The sequence below is a fragment of the Morus notabilis genome, unplaced genomic scaffold (assembly GCF_000414095.1).
Source record: "Morus notabilis unplaced genomic scaffold, ASM41409v2 Scaffold42, whole genome shotgun sequence".
NCBI lineage: Eukaryota > Viridiplantae > Streptophyta > Magnoliopsida > Rosales > Moraceae > Morus > Morus notabilis.
The window spans coordinates 905,444-922,554 of NW_010360565.1; the positions used below are offsets into that span (position 1 = coordinate 905,444).

General features: G+C 35.8%; 3 protein-coding genes across 3 annotated transcripts; 2 read left to right on the top strand and 1 right to left on the bottom strand.

Moving 5' to 3' along the window:
- The first annotated feature begins 5,860 nt into the window (after positions 1-5,860).
- LOC21409033 (uncharacterized acetyltransferase At3g50280) lies at positions 5,861-7,713 on the top strand. The gene has a single exon (XM_010096763.2). The coding sequence runs from the start codon at positions 5,993-5,995 to the stop codon at positions 7,433-7,435; it is 1,443 nt and encodes a 480-aa protein (XP_010095065.1). The 5' UTR covers positions 5,861-5,992; the 3' UTR covers positions 7,436-7,713.
- A 3,731-nt stretch (positions 7,714-11,444) lies between these two features.
- Positions 11,445-12,912, top strand: LOC21409034. Its single transcript, XM_010096764.2, has 2 exons — positions 11,445-11,522; positions 11,707-12,912. The coding sequence occupies exon 2, from the start codon at positions 12,030-12,032 to the stop codon at positions 12,645-12,647; it is 618 nt and encodes a 205-aa protein (XP_010095066.1). The 5' UTR covers positions 11,445-11,522; positions 11,707-12,029; the 3' UTR covers positions 12,648-12,912.
- A 247-nt stretch (positions 12,913-13,159) lies between these two features.
- On the bottom strand, positions 13,160-16,614 carry LOC21409035 (26S proteasome non-ATPase regulatory subunit 7 homolog A). Its single transcript, XM_010096765.2, has 10 exons — positions 16,259-16,614; positions 15,712-15,804; positions 15,528-15,609; positions 15,327-15,423; positions 15,142-15,217; positions 14,885-14,943; positions 14,544-14,666; positions 14,099-14,156; positions 13,886-13,971; positions 13,160-13,539 (listed from the first exon to the last, which is right to left on the bottom strand). The coding sequence occupies exons 1-10, from the start codon at positions 16,443-16,445 to the stop codon at positions 13,468-13,470; spliced, it is 933 nt and encodes a 310-aa protein (XP_010095067.1). The 5' UTR covers positions 16,446-16,614; the 3' UTR covers positions 13,160-13,467.
- Between the last annotated feature and the right edge of the window lie 497 nt (positions 16,615-17,111).

The window sequence follows — 17,111 nt, forward strand, 5'->3', positions numbered from 1 at the left end:
CGAAAACTACCTCTGCTTTCTCGATCTAACTACTTGTAGAAAGACCATATTGCCCGTACCCATTCACCCTCCAATAGTTCTTTCATAAGGAAGGAATAGAATGAACAAAATCGAGTAATGGATGTTTTAATTAGCACCATTGTAGTGGGGACAATTGCACCCTTGAGTTTTAATATCTTTTAATTTTGAGATATAGGTTTTAATTGTGGTCTAATGGTTGTTAACCTACGCCAATTGATAGACAAAAATGTCCCGAGATCGTTACACAAATACATCATAAATATTTAGTGTGTAGGCAAGTTAGACTCTAAACTCTCTTTAATTTGGGCGTGTTGGATTGGATTGTACTATTAAGAAATGTCAAATTTAGAGTCTTAAATGCTAAAATTAAAAGTTTTGGTTCAACTCACAAATGATGAAAAGTTCATGATGCATGGGTACGAGACAAAAATTAATATTGCAAGGATTATATCTTTCCACCAAGGCTAATTAGTTGGCTAGAACCTACACTCTTTGTGGACGGTGGACCTACACCACAAGAAATGCTGTGAAGAGGCTCGACTGATGAGGTTCAAATAAGGAGGCTCGACCAGGAGAAACCCTACTCGTAAATCATTCCTCTTGCTATACACGTTGCAGATTATGGTTTGGACTTAGTATGAGCCCGTTTACTTCGCTGATTCGAGTTGAGATGTGATTTTGTGTGAGAACTTTTTACTGTAGTAAAAAAGTTAGATGTGATTATTTCTGAGAGCTTTTTACTGTAGTAAAACTCAAATTCTAAACTCGAATCGACAAAATAAACATGGTTTAAAACGATTGGTTTAAAATTTTAGGAAGATGTGCAATTAGAAACTTTTTGTGACGAGAGTCTTGTACTGACATTGTACGTTTCTAAACGTTACATCACTTCAGTAACTATTTAAAGTTGTGTAATACATTTCAATAGAAAACAAGAACAAAAGAGACAAAATAAAATCAATTGGTGGCACAAACTTGTCAAAGAAAGAAAGGGGACCGGGGGAGAGTCACCGGCCTAGCCAGACCCAAGCCCTAAATTCAAAGAACGTCAACGGGAATAGAGATGCAAAGAACTGCGTATGCACATCTCCAAATGGCACAAAAATCAGGTACATGAACTCTCACCCTATCTTTTTTTTTATCTAATAAATTCCAATTTGTTAGTTTCATGAATCACAACTCTTGGCCAATATAATTGTCACGCCTAGGAGATAAAGTAATTAAGATTTTTGCCCATTAATGACACGTCCGCATTAGGTACCAATACCTTGAATGTACATGAGTTTGTTGGGTGCTTGTCATCTTCTTATCTCATCCTTGCAAATTCTGTAAAATTATTGATCTTTTTATTGCAGTTTCCCCCTTAGGTCTTAGCATCTACTCGTTTGGACTTAATTAGTTTGGATTTATGTGTACGTTCATACGCAGGGCGAAGTGTTTTAAAAAATATACAAGAACCACTAATGTTACACTTTTTGTCGTTTAACAAGAGAATAAGTAAAGCTCAATACCTTTTTCTAATTATTTTTTCTTACAAAAAAATTGGGGAAGAGAGAGAAATCTTGAAGAATGATCAAGGAATTATTGGTGTTGGTAGCTTATTGTCAATGTTTCATTTGTGTTCCATAATGTGAAGCAAAATGCGTGAGTGCACCCAAAACTTCAAGAGCATAGAGCAGAGAGACAATTCTCTGTCCCTGTTTTCTGTTTCTTTTGTCTCTGAACAAAAAGTTTCCCCATCCCTTATTGTTATGTTATTATTTAATTGCTCATAGAACCACTTATTCTGAATCCTACTAGATCACTACGAGAACATTTGCTATAAAAGAAGGAAAAGTTTCAAACAAGGTGGTAACTTTTCAGTTTTCACAACCTGTAAAAAAATGTTTTGTCTTAAATTTGAAGGACACTAACATCTCCTGACGGTTATTCACAGGACAGAAACTAAAACAAGATTTCTACTCCTTTTCTTCTAATATCATGGTGTGATATGATATTATTTTAGACCAAAAGAGAACACAAACAAAGGAGATCTATAAAAAAATATAATAATAATAAAAATAAATACATTCCATTAGTAGAAACTAGAAAGAGACACCATTATTGTTAAACATCACAACTAAAAAAAAGTGAGCACCACTTGTTAGTCCCATATTGCGGGACTTATATTTTATTATAGGCACCACTAATACCTTATAAATGTTATAGGGCACCGGTGGTGTTAAGCACTACTATTTAAAAGAAGGTGGATCCTGCAACGTGGAATTCACGTGTGAAACCCATCTTTTATTAGATGATAGTGCTTAACACCCCGATAGTGCTCTTTACCATCTTTCTTGTTTTTAACAGTAGAGGTTTGTTTTGTATACCTCTTATTATTATTATTTTAACATGATTAATTTTGAAAACGTTTAAAGCACTATTGAATTCATATGATAAAAAGTGGCCTCTATATATATACATAAATTTATTTCACAGAAAAGTGAAAAGCAATTTTGTGTGTGTGTGGTTTTTTAACTCTAATGGATGAGAAAAGAAAGGCCTTATGATTTGCATGCATGGTTGGTCTTGAACTGTCACTAACGTGTGGGAGATCTCAAGGTTCACTTCACTGCAAATAAACACACACACACTATTGAGTAGTACTTGTGATTAGGAGCAAAGCACTTGACCCTTAATTTCACTCATATGGTTGGTCTTGAACTGTCACATATGTGGCATTTGTATCCAGGTACGCTGCAACAAGCACCTGGACTCCTAGTACTTGTACAACCCAATTTTGTTTCTCTTTCTCTCTCTTAACACTCATAATTTTCCAAGACACCAAAAAAAATTAATTATTAATCAATTAAAGAAGCAATTGGACCTTCCAAGGGAAGCAATTAATTTACAAAAGCTACATCCATATATCCATATAATTTATTTTTTTTTTTGCTGATTATGCATGTAAATATATCATAGTTACTAAAAATGTGCTACATGTTTAGTATTTAAATGCTCTCTAGCTAGCAAAGTGATTAATATAATACGTACTTGGCAATTAAAAAGTGCCACACGCCGACAAATCAGAAAGTGGCCGGTATTTGGAGATTCTTAATATTTAACTTAATAAACCGACCTTTTTTCCCATTGGGTAGTCTCAAACATAAGATATGTATTTCTTTAAAGTAAGGAGACTTGTATTAATAATGGATTATTCTTATGAGAATATATAATACTATAACGTATGACGTTACAATATAATTAATTAGGGTATTACATATGCTATTATAATAGTGAAGATATATCTCAAGTAACCCTTTTATTTATTTGTCATAAGACAGTTCAGTGTTATAGCCAAACAGTTGAGATTCTTTGGGGCCGACTTTTCTAGGGATTTGGAGAATGACAGCCAACTTACAGAACGTAAATAGTCGGCGCGCGCTATAATATTCTCATATTTTTGGATAATTAAATTTCAATTGTATCAAATGGATCACATATTGATTAATCATTGGTATTTCCTTCATATTTTGTGTGTGAATTTGAAGTTAAGCCGAATATACAAATTCAGTTTTCAAATTCTAAAATATAAAATTAACAAATAATCTATATTTGGCATGTGTACTTAAATCATTGGAACAACCTCTTCATAGATAGATATCAATAAACTTTGTCATAACCTTGTCATCCACTATGTAAGATGATATACAAAATTACCCTAAAAATCATATAAAAATAATGTGAAACAGTATAATATCCAAACCAGCAAGCATATACATCCAAAGTAAGTTGTATTATATTATCGCATGAGAAATAGACTAATAAATATTAAAGGAGGAAAAGGAAATATATAGGGGTAAAAAGATGAGATTCACGTCCATTCTAAGTAATGTATATATAAACACAATTAAAATCCTAAGCCCGTTTGAGAACAAATCTTTGGTGAGAAAGATAAGCGTAATTTGATTGGATTTGGATATATATATATATGTAGGCATACAAGCGTACGTGCATATCTGCCAAATATATATGTATGGAAATTGTGTAAATCAAGGCCGGCACCTGTGGATTCTGCCGAGTATACTCAGATTTTGAGAGATTTGAAGAAAATATTTCAGGGAGATTCTTGGTAATCTTAGTGTTCGTTTGATTCGTGTATTCAGAATCATGATTCAGAACTATTCTCATTTTACGTGTATTTTTTGTGAGAGAAAACACTGTAGAGAATCATGAATCATGATTCAGAATCAATGATGAATACAGAAAACAAACGGGCTCTTAGTAATCCCAAGTTGGCATGGCAAGATCTAAACTGCCAATTAAAGCCTCCATTTTCTATTATAAGTAGTCAATTTTGTTACGCTTGGCCACATATCTTCCGAGTCAACAACGAAGAACTCTAGGACGCCACGTGGCTTTAAACGCAAATTATGTGTTGCTCAGCATGTCAAGATCTTATTGGCTAAAAGAAAATATAATGTTTTTTTGCTAGCATTTCTTACAAAGAAAGTCATATCCTCCTTGAATAATACCAAGTCGTTATCCAACTTGTTGCTTCAAATACCTTACTTTATTTTCATGGGCTAGCTTGTATTTGATCCGAGGACTGAGAGCTTCTTGAGTTGTTTCTCTTCTCTATTCGGTCTTATTTAAGGCTACTTAAATATATATTTATTTACTATAAATTCATAATAAGAGATAAAAATTCCTTAACATACGTCTATAATCACTAGGTCGAATGACATAAAAGTAGAAAAAGAGAGCGCATATATTCGAAATTATTGTACATGAAAGTACTAAATTATCATTAGACATTTATGTTGTCTTTAAGTTAGTCTGATGTCAAATAACTTGATACTTTTCTTCTTGTCTTTTGGCTCATAACTAAGGGGAAATATGTAAAAAAGAAAGAAAGAAAGACTTGCACTATAATTTATTATTTTATTTCTATCAATTTGATTGAATAAGAATATCAAACTTTAACGATACAATTCATCTAAGCTCTTTTAGTTAAAAGTTGTGCATTAAACTAATTGTATGTCAACATCTTTACAATAGACATGGAAATTCATGTTTAAATAAATGATTATTTTGATTAATTCAACATCATGATACAGAGATATGGAACACACATGTGGAGAAATTGATGAGCCAAGAACTTAAGATTCTTTGAATTACTGGTCTATTCAGTAATCTCTCCTCTACACACACATTATGTGTATATGTATGTATGTATATATATATATATGTGTGTGTGTGTATCACCTTTTTCTTCTTCTTCTTCGTTTATTTATTTTTTCTTTGTGATGAGGTATGCATGCATCACTCAGTTTCAGTAACTTACCCCTCCAAGAATACGGAAGAATAATAAGAGAAGAGTAAGCGATGAGATCACACCAAACTCCAAAGAGATGGAGAATTGAAAATGTATAGTTTTGGGATCAACACAATCAATCGCTAATGTTAAAGCCAAATTACCTGTTCTTTTTCCCTCCAAGTAAATTACGGGGGATATGCATGTTTTCTATCATCGAATAAATAAATAAATATATATATATATATATAAGAGAGAAAATTTGGATTTCAATCATTATTATAGATCAAACAAATGCATCTCAGATAGACATCCACAATGTCCACATAATCTCCAAAAACACACAATAAATAAATAAATAAATAAAAAAGGGTCCCCCCAATAAAACAAAACCCCATGACGTTGAAATCACTAAATTAAAGAAAGAGGCTAATATTAGCAGGAATCCACCTAATAAGCAGCAAAGTGCATGAACCCAAACCCAACTCGCTCCCCTATATATACCTCTCCCTCTCTACTCCCTACTCCCCACACTCTCTCTTTCTCACTCTTTCTCCCTCCAAAATCATATCAACCCATTTGGAGACAAAGAGAAAGAGTCACTACTACTGCTACTAACTTCATTAGAAAGTGATCAGATTGCACAAAAACTCAACACCACACATCAGAAAAAAGATGCCTTGTTCGCCGGTTATTAGCGTTGTCTCCAAATCAACGGTTTTCCCCGACAGGAAATCGACCCTCGGAGACCTCAAACTCTCCGTGTCCGACCTCCCCATGTTGTCTTGCCAATACATCCAAAAAGGCAGCCTCTTCACTCGCCCACTGCAAATCCCAAACGACTCCCTAATCTCTCTCCTAAAGCAAGGCCTTTCCCGTACTCTCTCTCTCTTCCCTCCGCTCGCCGGTCGCCTCACCACCGATGGATATGGACACGTGTTCCTCACGTGCAACGACGCCGGCGCCGACTTCATCCACGCCAATGCCGCGGATGTCTTCATCCGCGACATCCTGGGACCCACCCACGTGCCGGAGCACGTGTGGGACTTTTTCGCCTGCGACGGGACGGTGAGCTACGCGGGCCATTTCAGGCCCATCCTGGCCGTGCAGGTAACGGAGTTAGCCGACGGCGTCTTCATTGGCTGCGCCGTTAATCACGCCGTTACTGACGGAACTTCCTTCTGGAACTTCTTCAATACTTTCGCCGAGGCCTGTCGGGGTGTGAAGAGGATTTCTCGGCCCAGCCCGGATTTCAGCCGCGACTCTATCCTGATCTCGAAGGCCGTACTGAAACTGCCTGAAGGTGGGCCCAAAGTCACGTTTTCCAACGACGCGTCGTTGAGGGAGAGAATATTCAGTTTCAGCAGGGAAGCAATTCTGATACTGAAGGACAGGACAAATAACCGAACGGCACTGATCGAAAACGACATCGAGATTCTGGGGAAGCAAAAAAACGACACGTACTCGCAAAGCGACAACAACAAGGTGGCGTCCATAATCGAGAACTGGCTGAAAAACGGCGTCATTTCAAAACAAAACGCAGCAGTAGCGGAAATCTCGTCGTTTCAATCTCTCTGCGCGCTGCTGTGGCGGGCGGTTACACGCGCGAGGAAGCTTCCTTCCTCCAAAACGACGACATTTAGAATGGCGGTTAACTGTCGTCACAGGCTGGAGCCGAAGCTCGATCCGCACTACTTCGGGAACGCGATCCAGAGCGTGCCGACGTGCGCGTCGGCGGGGGAAGTCTTATCTCGGGATCTGCGCTGGTGCGCGGAACAGCTCAACGAGAGCGTGAGGGCGCACGATAACGCTAACGTGCACCTCTTCGTGAAGGATTGGGAGAGCAACCCGAGGTGCTTTCCGCTGGGTAATCCCAACGGCGCGTCAATCACGATGGGAAGCTCGCCGAGGTTTCCGATGTACGACAACGATTTCGGTTGGGGACGGCCGTTGGCGGTCCGGAGCGGGAGGGCGAACAAGTTCGACGGCAAGATCTCGGCGTTCCCGGGGAGGGACGGAAACGGGACGGTCGATCTCGAGGTGGTTTTGTCGCCGGAGACGATGGCGGCGTTGGAGAACGATTCGGAGTTCATGCATTACGTATCAAGCGTATTCTGATGAGTTTCGTGGACGAAGAGGGTAGTGATTGGGTACGGTAAGGTGTAGTGGTTGATGTGGTGATCTGGGTTGTGATATTATGACCGTTCTATTTTGTACTTTGTGGGGGGTTTTCAGTGGATATTAGATTTTAAATAATAAATGGGTTGAACTTTGAAGTTTGAACGGTGTTGATTTGGTCCGGAAGGGTGGGGCATGTTTCTGCTTTTTGTGACATGTATGTTTTGTATTTTGAGTTATATGTATGATGTATCTAATATTCCTTTTGGCTTTCTTAATCATTTAAGTTAATGTGTTCTATTGACTAAAATATAGTTGGTAATTTTTGTTTTTAGGAAAGATGAGGCATGCACAAATAAAGAAAGGGGAAAATTATGGGAATATATCTTTGAACTGGAAGGGAAAAAAAATTTGGATTAAATAGCAGGATATTATTTCCCATTCCTTACCCACCCAAAATTATGCATTTTCACACTTTCGTATGTTTCACGGGTATAAACTACAATTCCAACATTTGCTAAGATTTTTCTCTTATAAAAATTTTAAATTTCTAATTAAACCTATAAACTAAACTGGTCGTTAATTTTTCAATGTCCCAGTCAATGTTTGTGTCAAAATGATTTACTTTTGGTAGGATGAGAAAAAGAAGAGATGGAAAGGGATAGTGAAATTAGTAGAGGGACCTTAGGACTTGTGGTTAGGGGTGTTCATAAGTTGGATTTTATGGGTTAGAGGTTGATCTGTAATTCAATTCAAAATCATCAGATTGAAGAAATTCAACCCAATCCAATCTAAAACTAGGATTTTGCGGATTTTATAGATTTGAATTAAGATTGAATTATGAATAATGATGCTAACCTCTAAGATTCTCAAGTGGGTTGCGTTGTTTCAAAAAAAAGGACAAATAAATAGACTGGCACATGTTATTGTTAGTACCGGGATTGGAAAAAAAAAATGCATATATATAAATATATATTACTAAGAACTTAATCAAAACTATATAATTTATATTTTTATACTGTAATATATAGATAATTTGGATTCACGGATTTCACTAGTCGAAAAATGCTCAATTCAAAATCTTGAATTAGAATTTTTCAATCGGTTATCAATCTAAAATGCATCTCGATCCAATCTAATTTAGTGCATTTGTTTAGATTGAGAAGGTTGATCACGTTCATTAATTTAGTGAACACCATTACTTATCGCGTTCATGGATTAGCTGAGTGATTTTAAATTCTTCAAAAAACCTCGATTTTAATCTCCCTAGACACAAAAAGATTAAAGTAAATCTACAGTCCATCTCTATATCCAACAAAATACGATAAAGGTTCTCTTTTTCTGTATTTTTCTCACATATATTTCATATGTCTTTCCTGTTAGGAAACGTGAGTTTCCTATATTATGGGCCACATATTTATTTAATAATTATATTAAGTTATTTAATTATTTGGGCTAATTTAAGTGATCTAATTATGGAAAGCCCAACTAGTTTCCTAACAGGGTATGAGTTGAATGGGTGGATACCCATATTGACCCAATTAGGTTTAATGGGAGCCTAATGGGGCAGTATATAAAGAAACTAAGATTATGGTCCTCAATATGTCAAATCATAAGACAGTTTTCATTCTTCTCCATCTAGAGAGAAAACACTCATTAAGGAACTAAGGAGATTTGACTGAACAAGACAATAACCGTCGTGTTCGTTATCTTAGAGAATTCTATCGGAGATCTAAAGGCTGCATCAATGAAAACAGGTCAGAGTTCTAACTTATTTTCTTAATAATTTGGTGTGATGATTCCTGGAATGTGAAATAAGGATTTAAAGATCCAACATTTCCTTCCCAATTTTTTCCATCTTACCAAGCATAGTTTATATGAAGTACGATCATTCGTCCATTGTTCAAGTCAAGTATATTATGTCAAAACTTATCTAGAATGCGAGCTTCAGAGTGATATCCATCTTTATTTTTTTTTTCTCCCTTTTGGTGGAAAAAGCTTTCATTAAGCAAAAAAACTGAGGACAGCCCATACAAATGAATGGCCTCAGAACTAGTGAAAGGAAAAACACATTAAGCAACTACACTGTATGAACAATAGAGTGGGCAACTACAGTGTTTGATATCCATACTCTTCTATTACACACAAACTTTTCAAAATTATATGAATCTTATTATATATGGCATTGGAACGCCAGTGGTATCGAGAAACATATGGTTAATTATTCCACCACCCCAGCCTGTTTTTCAGATTCGTTCCCTAGAAATAACAAATAATGAATGGATAACCAAGAGCTTGAAGGTAGGGGTCAATGGTGATGGGTACGTATGAATGGATAACCCAAATTGGAGCCAAATTGACATTTTAGTACTATTTTACAAATACCAAGTTGACATTTTTTAACAATAAAGAAAACGAAACATAGTCCAATTTTCCACATCCATGGTACTTGTTTTGCCCATACCTTTCCATGAGGGGTCGCCTTCGCCAATATCGGTCTTAGCATCCTCTGTCTATGGGTAAGGCATACGCATAGCATCTGGCTTTTGTTATTATCACCGATCAATAATTGGCGACGTCATAAAAAAATAACTATAAAAAAAAACCTAAAGTGAAGAAATTTGTACTCAACACCTTGCGTTATGCTACAATACAATCAGGTGTGAAATCATTATTAGGCTATAATGTAACTACAAAATTTATCTCTTTTTTTAAAATCATGTCCCTCTCAATAAATATTTAAAAAGAGAAATGTGACCATAAATTATGCTTTAGGGGAATGTTCCTCTAGTAAATGATTATAAAGACATGCTCTTTTTTTAAATACTATTATTTGGCATAATTTCCCCATTTATGCGTTAGTTTAAAAGAGAATTCTCGTCCACTTCGCGGATTCGAGTTGAGATGTGACATTTTTAAAGAGTTTTTTACTGTAGCAGAAAATGTTAAATGTGACATTTTCTAAGAGCTTTTTACTGTAGAAACTTAAAATTGAAAAATCGAATCGGTAAAATAAACGATGTCTTAAAAGAATAACACAAAGGAGTTGTTTTATTCTTCTCTTATTTATTTTTTTTTATGCATAAGTAAATTAGTAACGTGATGTTCATTCGTTGGATACTCATACGGATCAACTCTGCGTAAATTACGTTGTGTATCACTTCTTCTACTTTTTTTTTTTTTTTTAAAAGAAAGTTTCGTATCACTTCTAAAGTTTGTTCTTTATTTGTATCACTTTTTTATTTTTTTGAAAATCATTTATACTACTTTAATATAAGATCTAAAATCTGAAATTTATTTTTCAGCTATTCATTATAATATTATACTATCATTATTATTATTGTTATTATTTATTATTATTATACGGAAGTCTAAAAAGACAATCTATCAGCGGCATTCGTGTAGTTCACCCGAAACTTTATGGAGGTCCACTAGCGCGAGTGGCCTTAAGAAGCCCATTTAATTGAAATTGGGCTACACTCATAAAGAGTGGCCCATAAAAGGAATAGATTTGTCCCAAACGCTGTTCACAGTAAACCGGAACCAAGATCCCACCGACCCGCCTGAGAACAGAACTGATTTAAACTGACCTGACCGAAAACCGAATAAATCAGTTTTAAAACCGAACCTACAGTTTCTGTACACGGTTCGATTTCGATTTAGGGTTGGTTCGATTTCGATTTAGGGTTTGTTCCTGTCGGTTAAAACCGAACCGAAGTTCTTACTTAAAATATGAAATAAATAAATCATGCAGAAATGAGGGATCGAACCTCAGTTACAAGGTCAAAACGCTACAAGCTCCACCAATGCTCCACTCGGGTTTCTACGTCAATAATAGAAATGCGTTAGTATTTATTAGATACAGAATTCCAGGCTTTTTAATACACACAAACGCAATTTAAGAGTCCCACATCGAAAATGTATTGAAATCTCAGTCTTCCTTCCTCTATAAAATGCCATCAACGTGTGCAAAGTTGCTCCAGTTGAACTCAGAGCCTCAAATGGCCCCATTTTTTTTTTCCACATAAAAAATATTTAACTTTTTCTTCAGAACTCGATAATAAAACTACGGCTTCATTTTTTTCGGGTAACTATCATATTCCCTTTTTCCACAAATCACTTTTTTTTGGTAACTATCATATTCCCTCAATATTCTTTTCTTGTTGCAAATCTCGCCATTTTTTTTTTCTTTTTGGTATCTATAGCTAAAACTCTTAATTTTTTCTTAATTTTTTTAGCTAAAACTCTTAATTTTTTCTTAATTTTTTCAGGAACCAAACAGACATGGTTATTTATGGGAGTGACATAACTCTGCATTTATAAGAACCACCGCAATATGTGTATATTTGTTCTAATGATTCGCTTGCAAAGTTGTTTGTCTAAGATATAGAGAAACCAGATTCAAAATATATTGGTTATTTATCCACATCCAAAAAGGAATTTTTTTTTTTAAATACTGGTGCTTGTCAAGAATTGTTAAAAAAAGCAAATTTTCTGATAAGTAAGTCTAACATCGATACTATATAGTTAAGTGGGACCCCTTTTTGTTTTTCACAATATAGAGAAATTAAAAGTTTTGAAGATTAGAGAAAAGATGAAGAGAGACAGGTTTATGAGGAATTCAATTTCCTTTGTATGGTTGGTTGTGCTTGTTGGCTGCCTATTTGTGATCCTAATCTCGACGCTACGGCTTCCTCAAGTACAACTCGAAAGCATGCCGATCGGATTGTACCGGACTACAAACATCCGACAAGCTTTAGAGAATGAGAACGCCATTGGAAAATTTGGACAGATGATGATCGAAATGTTGCCCGAGGATCTTGCTTTCACTGTCTTTGTCCCGTCGGAGAGAGCTTTCAAGCGCGATTTGAGGCTGTGGGTGAACGAGAGTCTTGTGGGGGAGAAGAAGGGAGGGAAGATGAATGATGATTCATATGCAATAGTTTCTAGAGTTCTTGGATTCTCAGCTGTTCCTAGGACTCTTGTTTCGGATGATGTGCCTTTTGGGAAGGAAGTTTTGTATGATTCTATATCTGGGTTTGTGTTGTATATCTCCAAGGACGTGGACGGAATGCTTGTAGTTAACAGGGTTAGATCCCAAAGAGTTGATATCAAGAAGAAGGAAATTATTGTGCATGTTATGGATGGGGTTGCCATGGATGCTGAGTTTGAGGAGTCGGTTCAGCCTGACAATGATGATGAACAAAGATAAGTGAACTTAAGGAATGGATTGGCTTTGTGGATGGCAATGTGGAAAACTGGAAAGTTTGTACTGTACTAATGTTTTGTGAAATTTTGTATCTTCATTATTTAAGGGAGATGAAATAGGTGAATTCATGACCATTTAGAACTGTACTAATGTTTTATGAAAACCTGACGACATTGACGACATTGAACTGTTGTACCAATTTATACTATTGCAAAATTCTGTAACAAAATGTGTGCATTTGCTAGCAAAACATTTTTGCTTCTCAATTCTTCCTTTTGTGTTATCATGTTTTCTTTCCAAGCTCGTTAGTTTAGGTATCTTATAATTTCAAGTCATGAAATCTATATCCATATATTTGAATAAGTTTTGCTCAAGTTTTTCAAAATTTTCTATGCTGTGTTTTACACTTTAGATTGTTGCTCAAGGATGTTTTGCATTATATGTAGCACCGAATTCTCTTGGTGGATTTCTGACATAAATGTAACGTTGGTAGATTCTTGTCTGACAAAATGCAATTGCTAAAATTCAAGATTTTGGTTGATCAATTGAAAATTTGAAAAGAGAGTACATCTTTATATCCCCAGAACATTTCTGTCATCGATTTGGCAAATTGGAGAACATAAATTGAGAAAGAAACTGTCCCCCATGTAGGACAGGAAGTCATAGGGATAAAATTAAACAGGCCAAGATGTCTGCATCATCTACTTCAGAGTTCAGATCGCGCAAGATTTATAAATGATCAAAAAAGAACTGGAGGATCAAATCATTGAAGCTTTCCATCGTCATATGGAGGCGCCTAAATCCAAGCCTGACCTTAAAAACTCTAGCTTCCTGATGCAGTTGGTACGGCAACAGGCTTTGAGTCTTCCGCTTTTTCATGCTCCTTGTTAAGGATCTGAAATATGCCAAAGTTTTGTCATGACCAAACTTCAGTGACATTTAAGTAATTTTGACAACAGCATGAAGTCATGCTAATTGATTGCTTAGTGAGGCTCTTTGAATAATCCCAAAACAGATTAATTAGCTTGAAAATATAATAAAAATTTAGGTGGACAAGATTCAGATTTGAGCCGTAAAGACCGAATGAACCACACATTTAACAAAAGTAGAACAAAGCATGAGAAGGATAAAAAAAAGTACCACCTATGCCAGGCTTCCCTATATCCATCCCTAAGACCTAAATCCAATTTGAGAATTCAACACAAAGTCAAACATGGGAACTTGGAATGTGAGAACATCACCTTGTTGTTGATCAAGTTGTGGAGAGCAATTACACTTCGGATCAGGGAAGAAAGATAGATAACCAACATCATGTCATTTGTTTTCACTGCTCGTATCATAAGAAAAACATGAAACAACACACTAAACAGTAAGACAAATTGCTACATCAATTATCAAACAACCTAAACACTCGATTGATGTAATACAGTACATAATGTTTTAGCTTTATTTACCTGCGAAAGCTTTAACCAACTCCGAGATATTAAGGTTTGGAAGTAGATTGAACACATTCTGTAAGAATTTCGTGGCAGATAAGGAAAGAAGGCAATAATCACTATGACAAAAAAATATTCCAAGCAGCAAAAACAGCCAAAGGATATAATTGTTCAAATGGAAAACAAACGAGGTCGTTTCATGGCGTACGTTGAACAATGAACACTATGCATAGAAGAATCAAAGGGCCGTGACAAAATATTTTTTCAACGATGCCATCTTTCATTTGCTTCTTGTGATCTTGTATTGCAGTCATAAAGACGGCCTGTGAAGGCCTTTGGAGTATAAAGTTATGAATGTGCAATCAGTCTTAACTCCTCAAACCTATTTCCTTTATTAATTCACTATCTAACCGTTGACTGTTTGAGTTAAGAAATCAAGATGTATGTTAAAAAGAAACTGAACCTGTAGGTGATACAAAATCTCATGGTTTAATGGGAGTTTTTCATCAACAACAAGGTCAAGATAACTCCGAATCTCCCTAAGTCGTGAATCCAAGCCTTTCAAGGCTGTAAGTTTTCCCGTAACCTGCATAAGACAAAAAGAAACCCATGTCTTGAGAATTGCGAAGTTCCTCGGAAATCAGAATAAGATCATTTCTTTTGGTTCATCTCGGATATTATACGGTCCCCTGGTCAGAGTTCATCCATGATGTTTTTCTCAATGAGGGGCACCAAAATGGGTAAACAAAAAGAAAGAGGCAAGGTCGAAACAAGCACTACAGAGAATGAAAATAAAAACCAAACCTCTGTTGCAAGGGTGCTAATGGTTGTATCCTTCACATCTCTAAGTAAGTGTTCCACTCCTGTCAAGGGCAAATGATAAGTAAATGATGAGAATGCAACAGAAGATCAAATTGACATATTCAATGTCATCCAATAAACAAAATATTCTACACACGTGAAAGATAAAAATCCCTTTTTAATTTGATATTAGAAAATTAGATCAAGGTAGAGGACCGATATTTTAACTAGGAGTGTCAGTTTCACATCACATTGCTTACCGATTTCCTCAACTTCATGAGCAGCAATTTCTGAAGGCACGTGGACAAACACCTTCTGGCTTTTTTGGGTGGCATTCTATAACCACATTGAAATGTTAGTTAATATGCCTACAGTTGTTTTATCAACTGAAGACAATGAGAAAGCAAATAATAAGTTTCAGGTACAAAAGAACTGGTGCCTCTACCTCCTTAACCTCCTCAACAGCGCAATAAGCTTTTGTGGGTATTCCCAGTTCTTTAGGTTGGACATCAATTATGACCAGAACAGGATTAGGAACATAGCTGTAAGATCAAGGCAAACCTAGTTTAACAAGCGTAAAATTCGTTTCCACCAAAAACAAGCCTATAAATCATAGTTCATTTATTGAAATAAATTGCCATCTTACTCATTAAATAATCCGTGAATATCAAGATCATTTTCACGCAATTTCGGGCCAGTGCTGTACCACCCAACGACATGCTCCTTGGCTAAAAATAAAGAAAGAAAGGGAAATAAAGAAAAGACCATTAATCACTTCTAACGTTAACACAAAAATTTGGATAAGTGAAGTGAAATTATCCAGCCAATACCATTAATCCTCTTGAACATGGAGAACATGGACTCATGGTAGTTGTGATCAAGGAACCATATGCTTGGGTCCTTTTCATCTTCTTCAAAAGGAACTGTGAGTAAAAAAGAATCAGACTTTCACAACTCAAAATAAGCTCATTCAATGTGATAAGATTAAAAAAAAAAAAATTACAAGGTAATATCAAACAGCCCAGAAAGATATATATAATTTTTTGGTACCAATCGCCTAGTTTCACAATGGGTAAATCATTGTTTGTTTCTTTTTTTTTTCGTTTCTAGAAAGAATTTCGTTCATTCTTTTATGTGGCTAAACTGAAAAAAGGAAATATTTTTACTTCTAATGTTCCTTTCTTCCCATTATTACAAAATCCAAAGACGAAAAATTGTTATTCAACACGCCCAAAACTCTTCAACCAAATCAAAAGAAAACATAATTCTCACAAAAAAAACCAACGAATTCCCAAACAAAGTCCGAGTCTTTTACCCCCAAAAATAAAATTAAAGGCTCAGATCGAAAGAGAAGCGAGAAAAGGGGAAAATACGAACCGGCATAGCTGTTGGTGACGTCGACGGTGCCTTTGAAGGAGCTTCCGAGCAAAACTCCGACGACGCGCTTGCGAGTGTCCTTGGCGACCCTGTTGTAGTTGTCGACGATGCTCAGCAAAACCAGAGGGTGAACTATCACCTTCTCGATCGGCCTCGCCGAAATCTGCTGCGTCTTTATCACATCCATAACCACCAAAAATTTCGGAAACGATTTTTCTGGGTTTGTTTGTTTGTTTGCTTTGTTCGAATTTGATTTTACTTTGGTACAGTTGTCTTCTCAGATTTATATATAAGACTGGTTGTCAGATCCGTCGAGACTCGAGGGTAAAGTACAGAGCAAGAAAACTAATGTAAATGTGAATTTCTTTTCTTCACTCTAAAAAAGAAAAGGAAAAAAAAAAAGAAAAACTAATTTTTTTTGTTGTTGTCGTTTATAATTCGTCGATTTTGAATGCTATTACGGGTTTTCGCTCCTGTCGTATATATGCCGTTTTTAAGAGCCCAGTCGCTTTTAATGTTATTATTACTCATTGGTTTTCTACTTCTATTTGTTTTTTATTTTCATTTTGTTGCCCATCATCTGTTGTATATTTTTTTTACTCGTCGTCTTTAAAATATCTGTCGTTTTTCAACTTGTAGATGCTGCCCTTTCCAATTTGTTGTCGTTTTATTGATATTGTCGTTGCATTTTGATTATTTGTTGTCGTTTCTTTGTCGTTTGGGACAATTCTCGTTTTCTGCTTCTCATTGGTGAGCGTCTTTTATAGTGCTGTTGTCGATTTCAATGTTGTCCTTATTATCAATTTTCATCATTTTTAATATTTGTCGTCATTTTCTTGTTCATATTATTTTG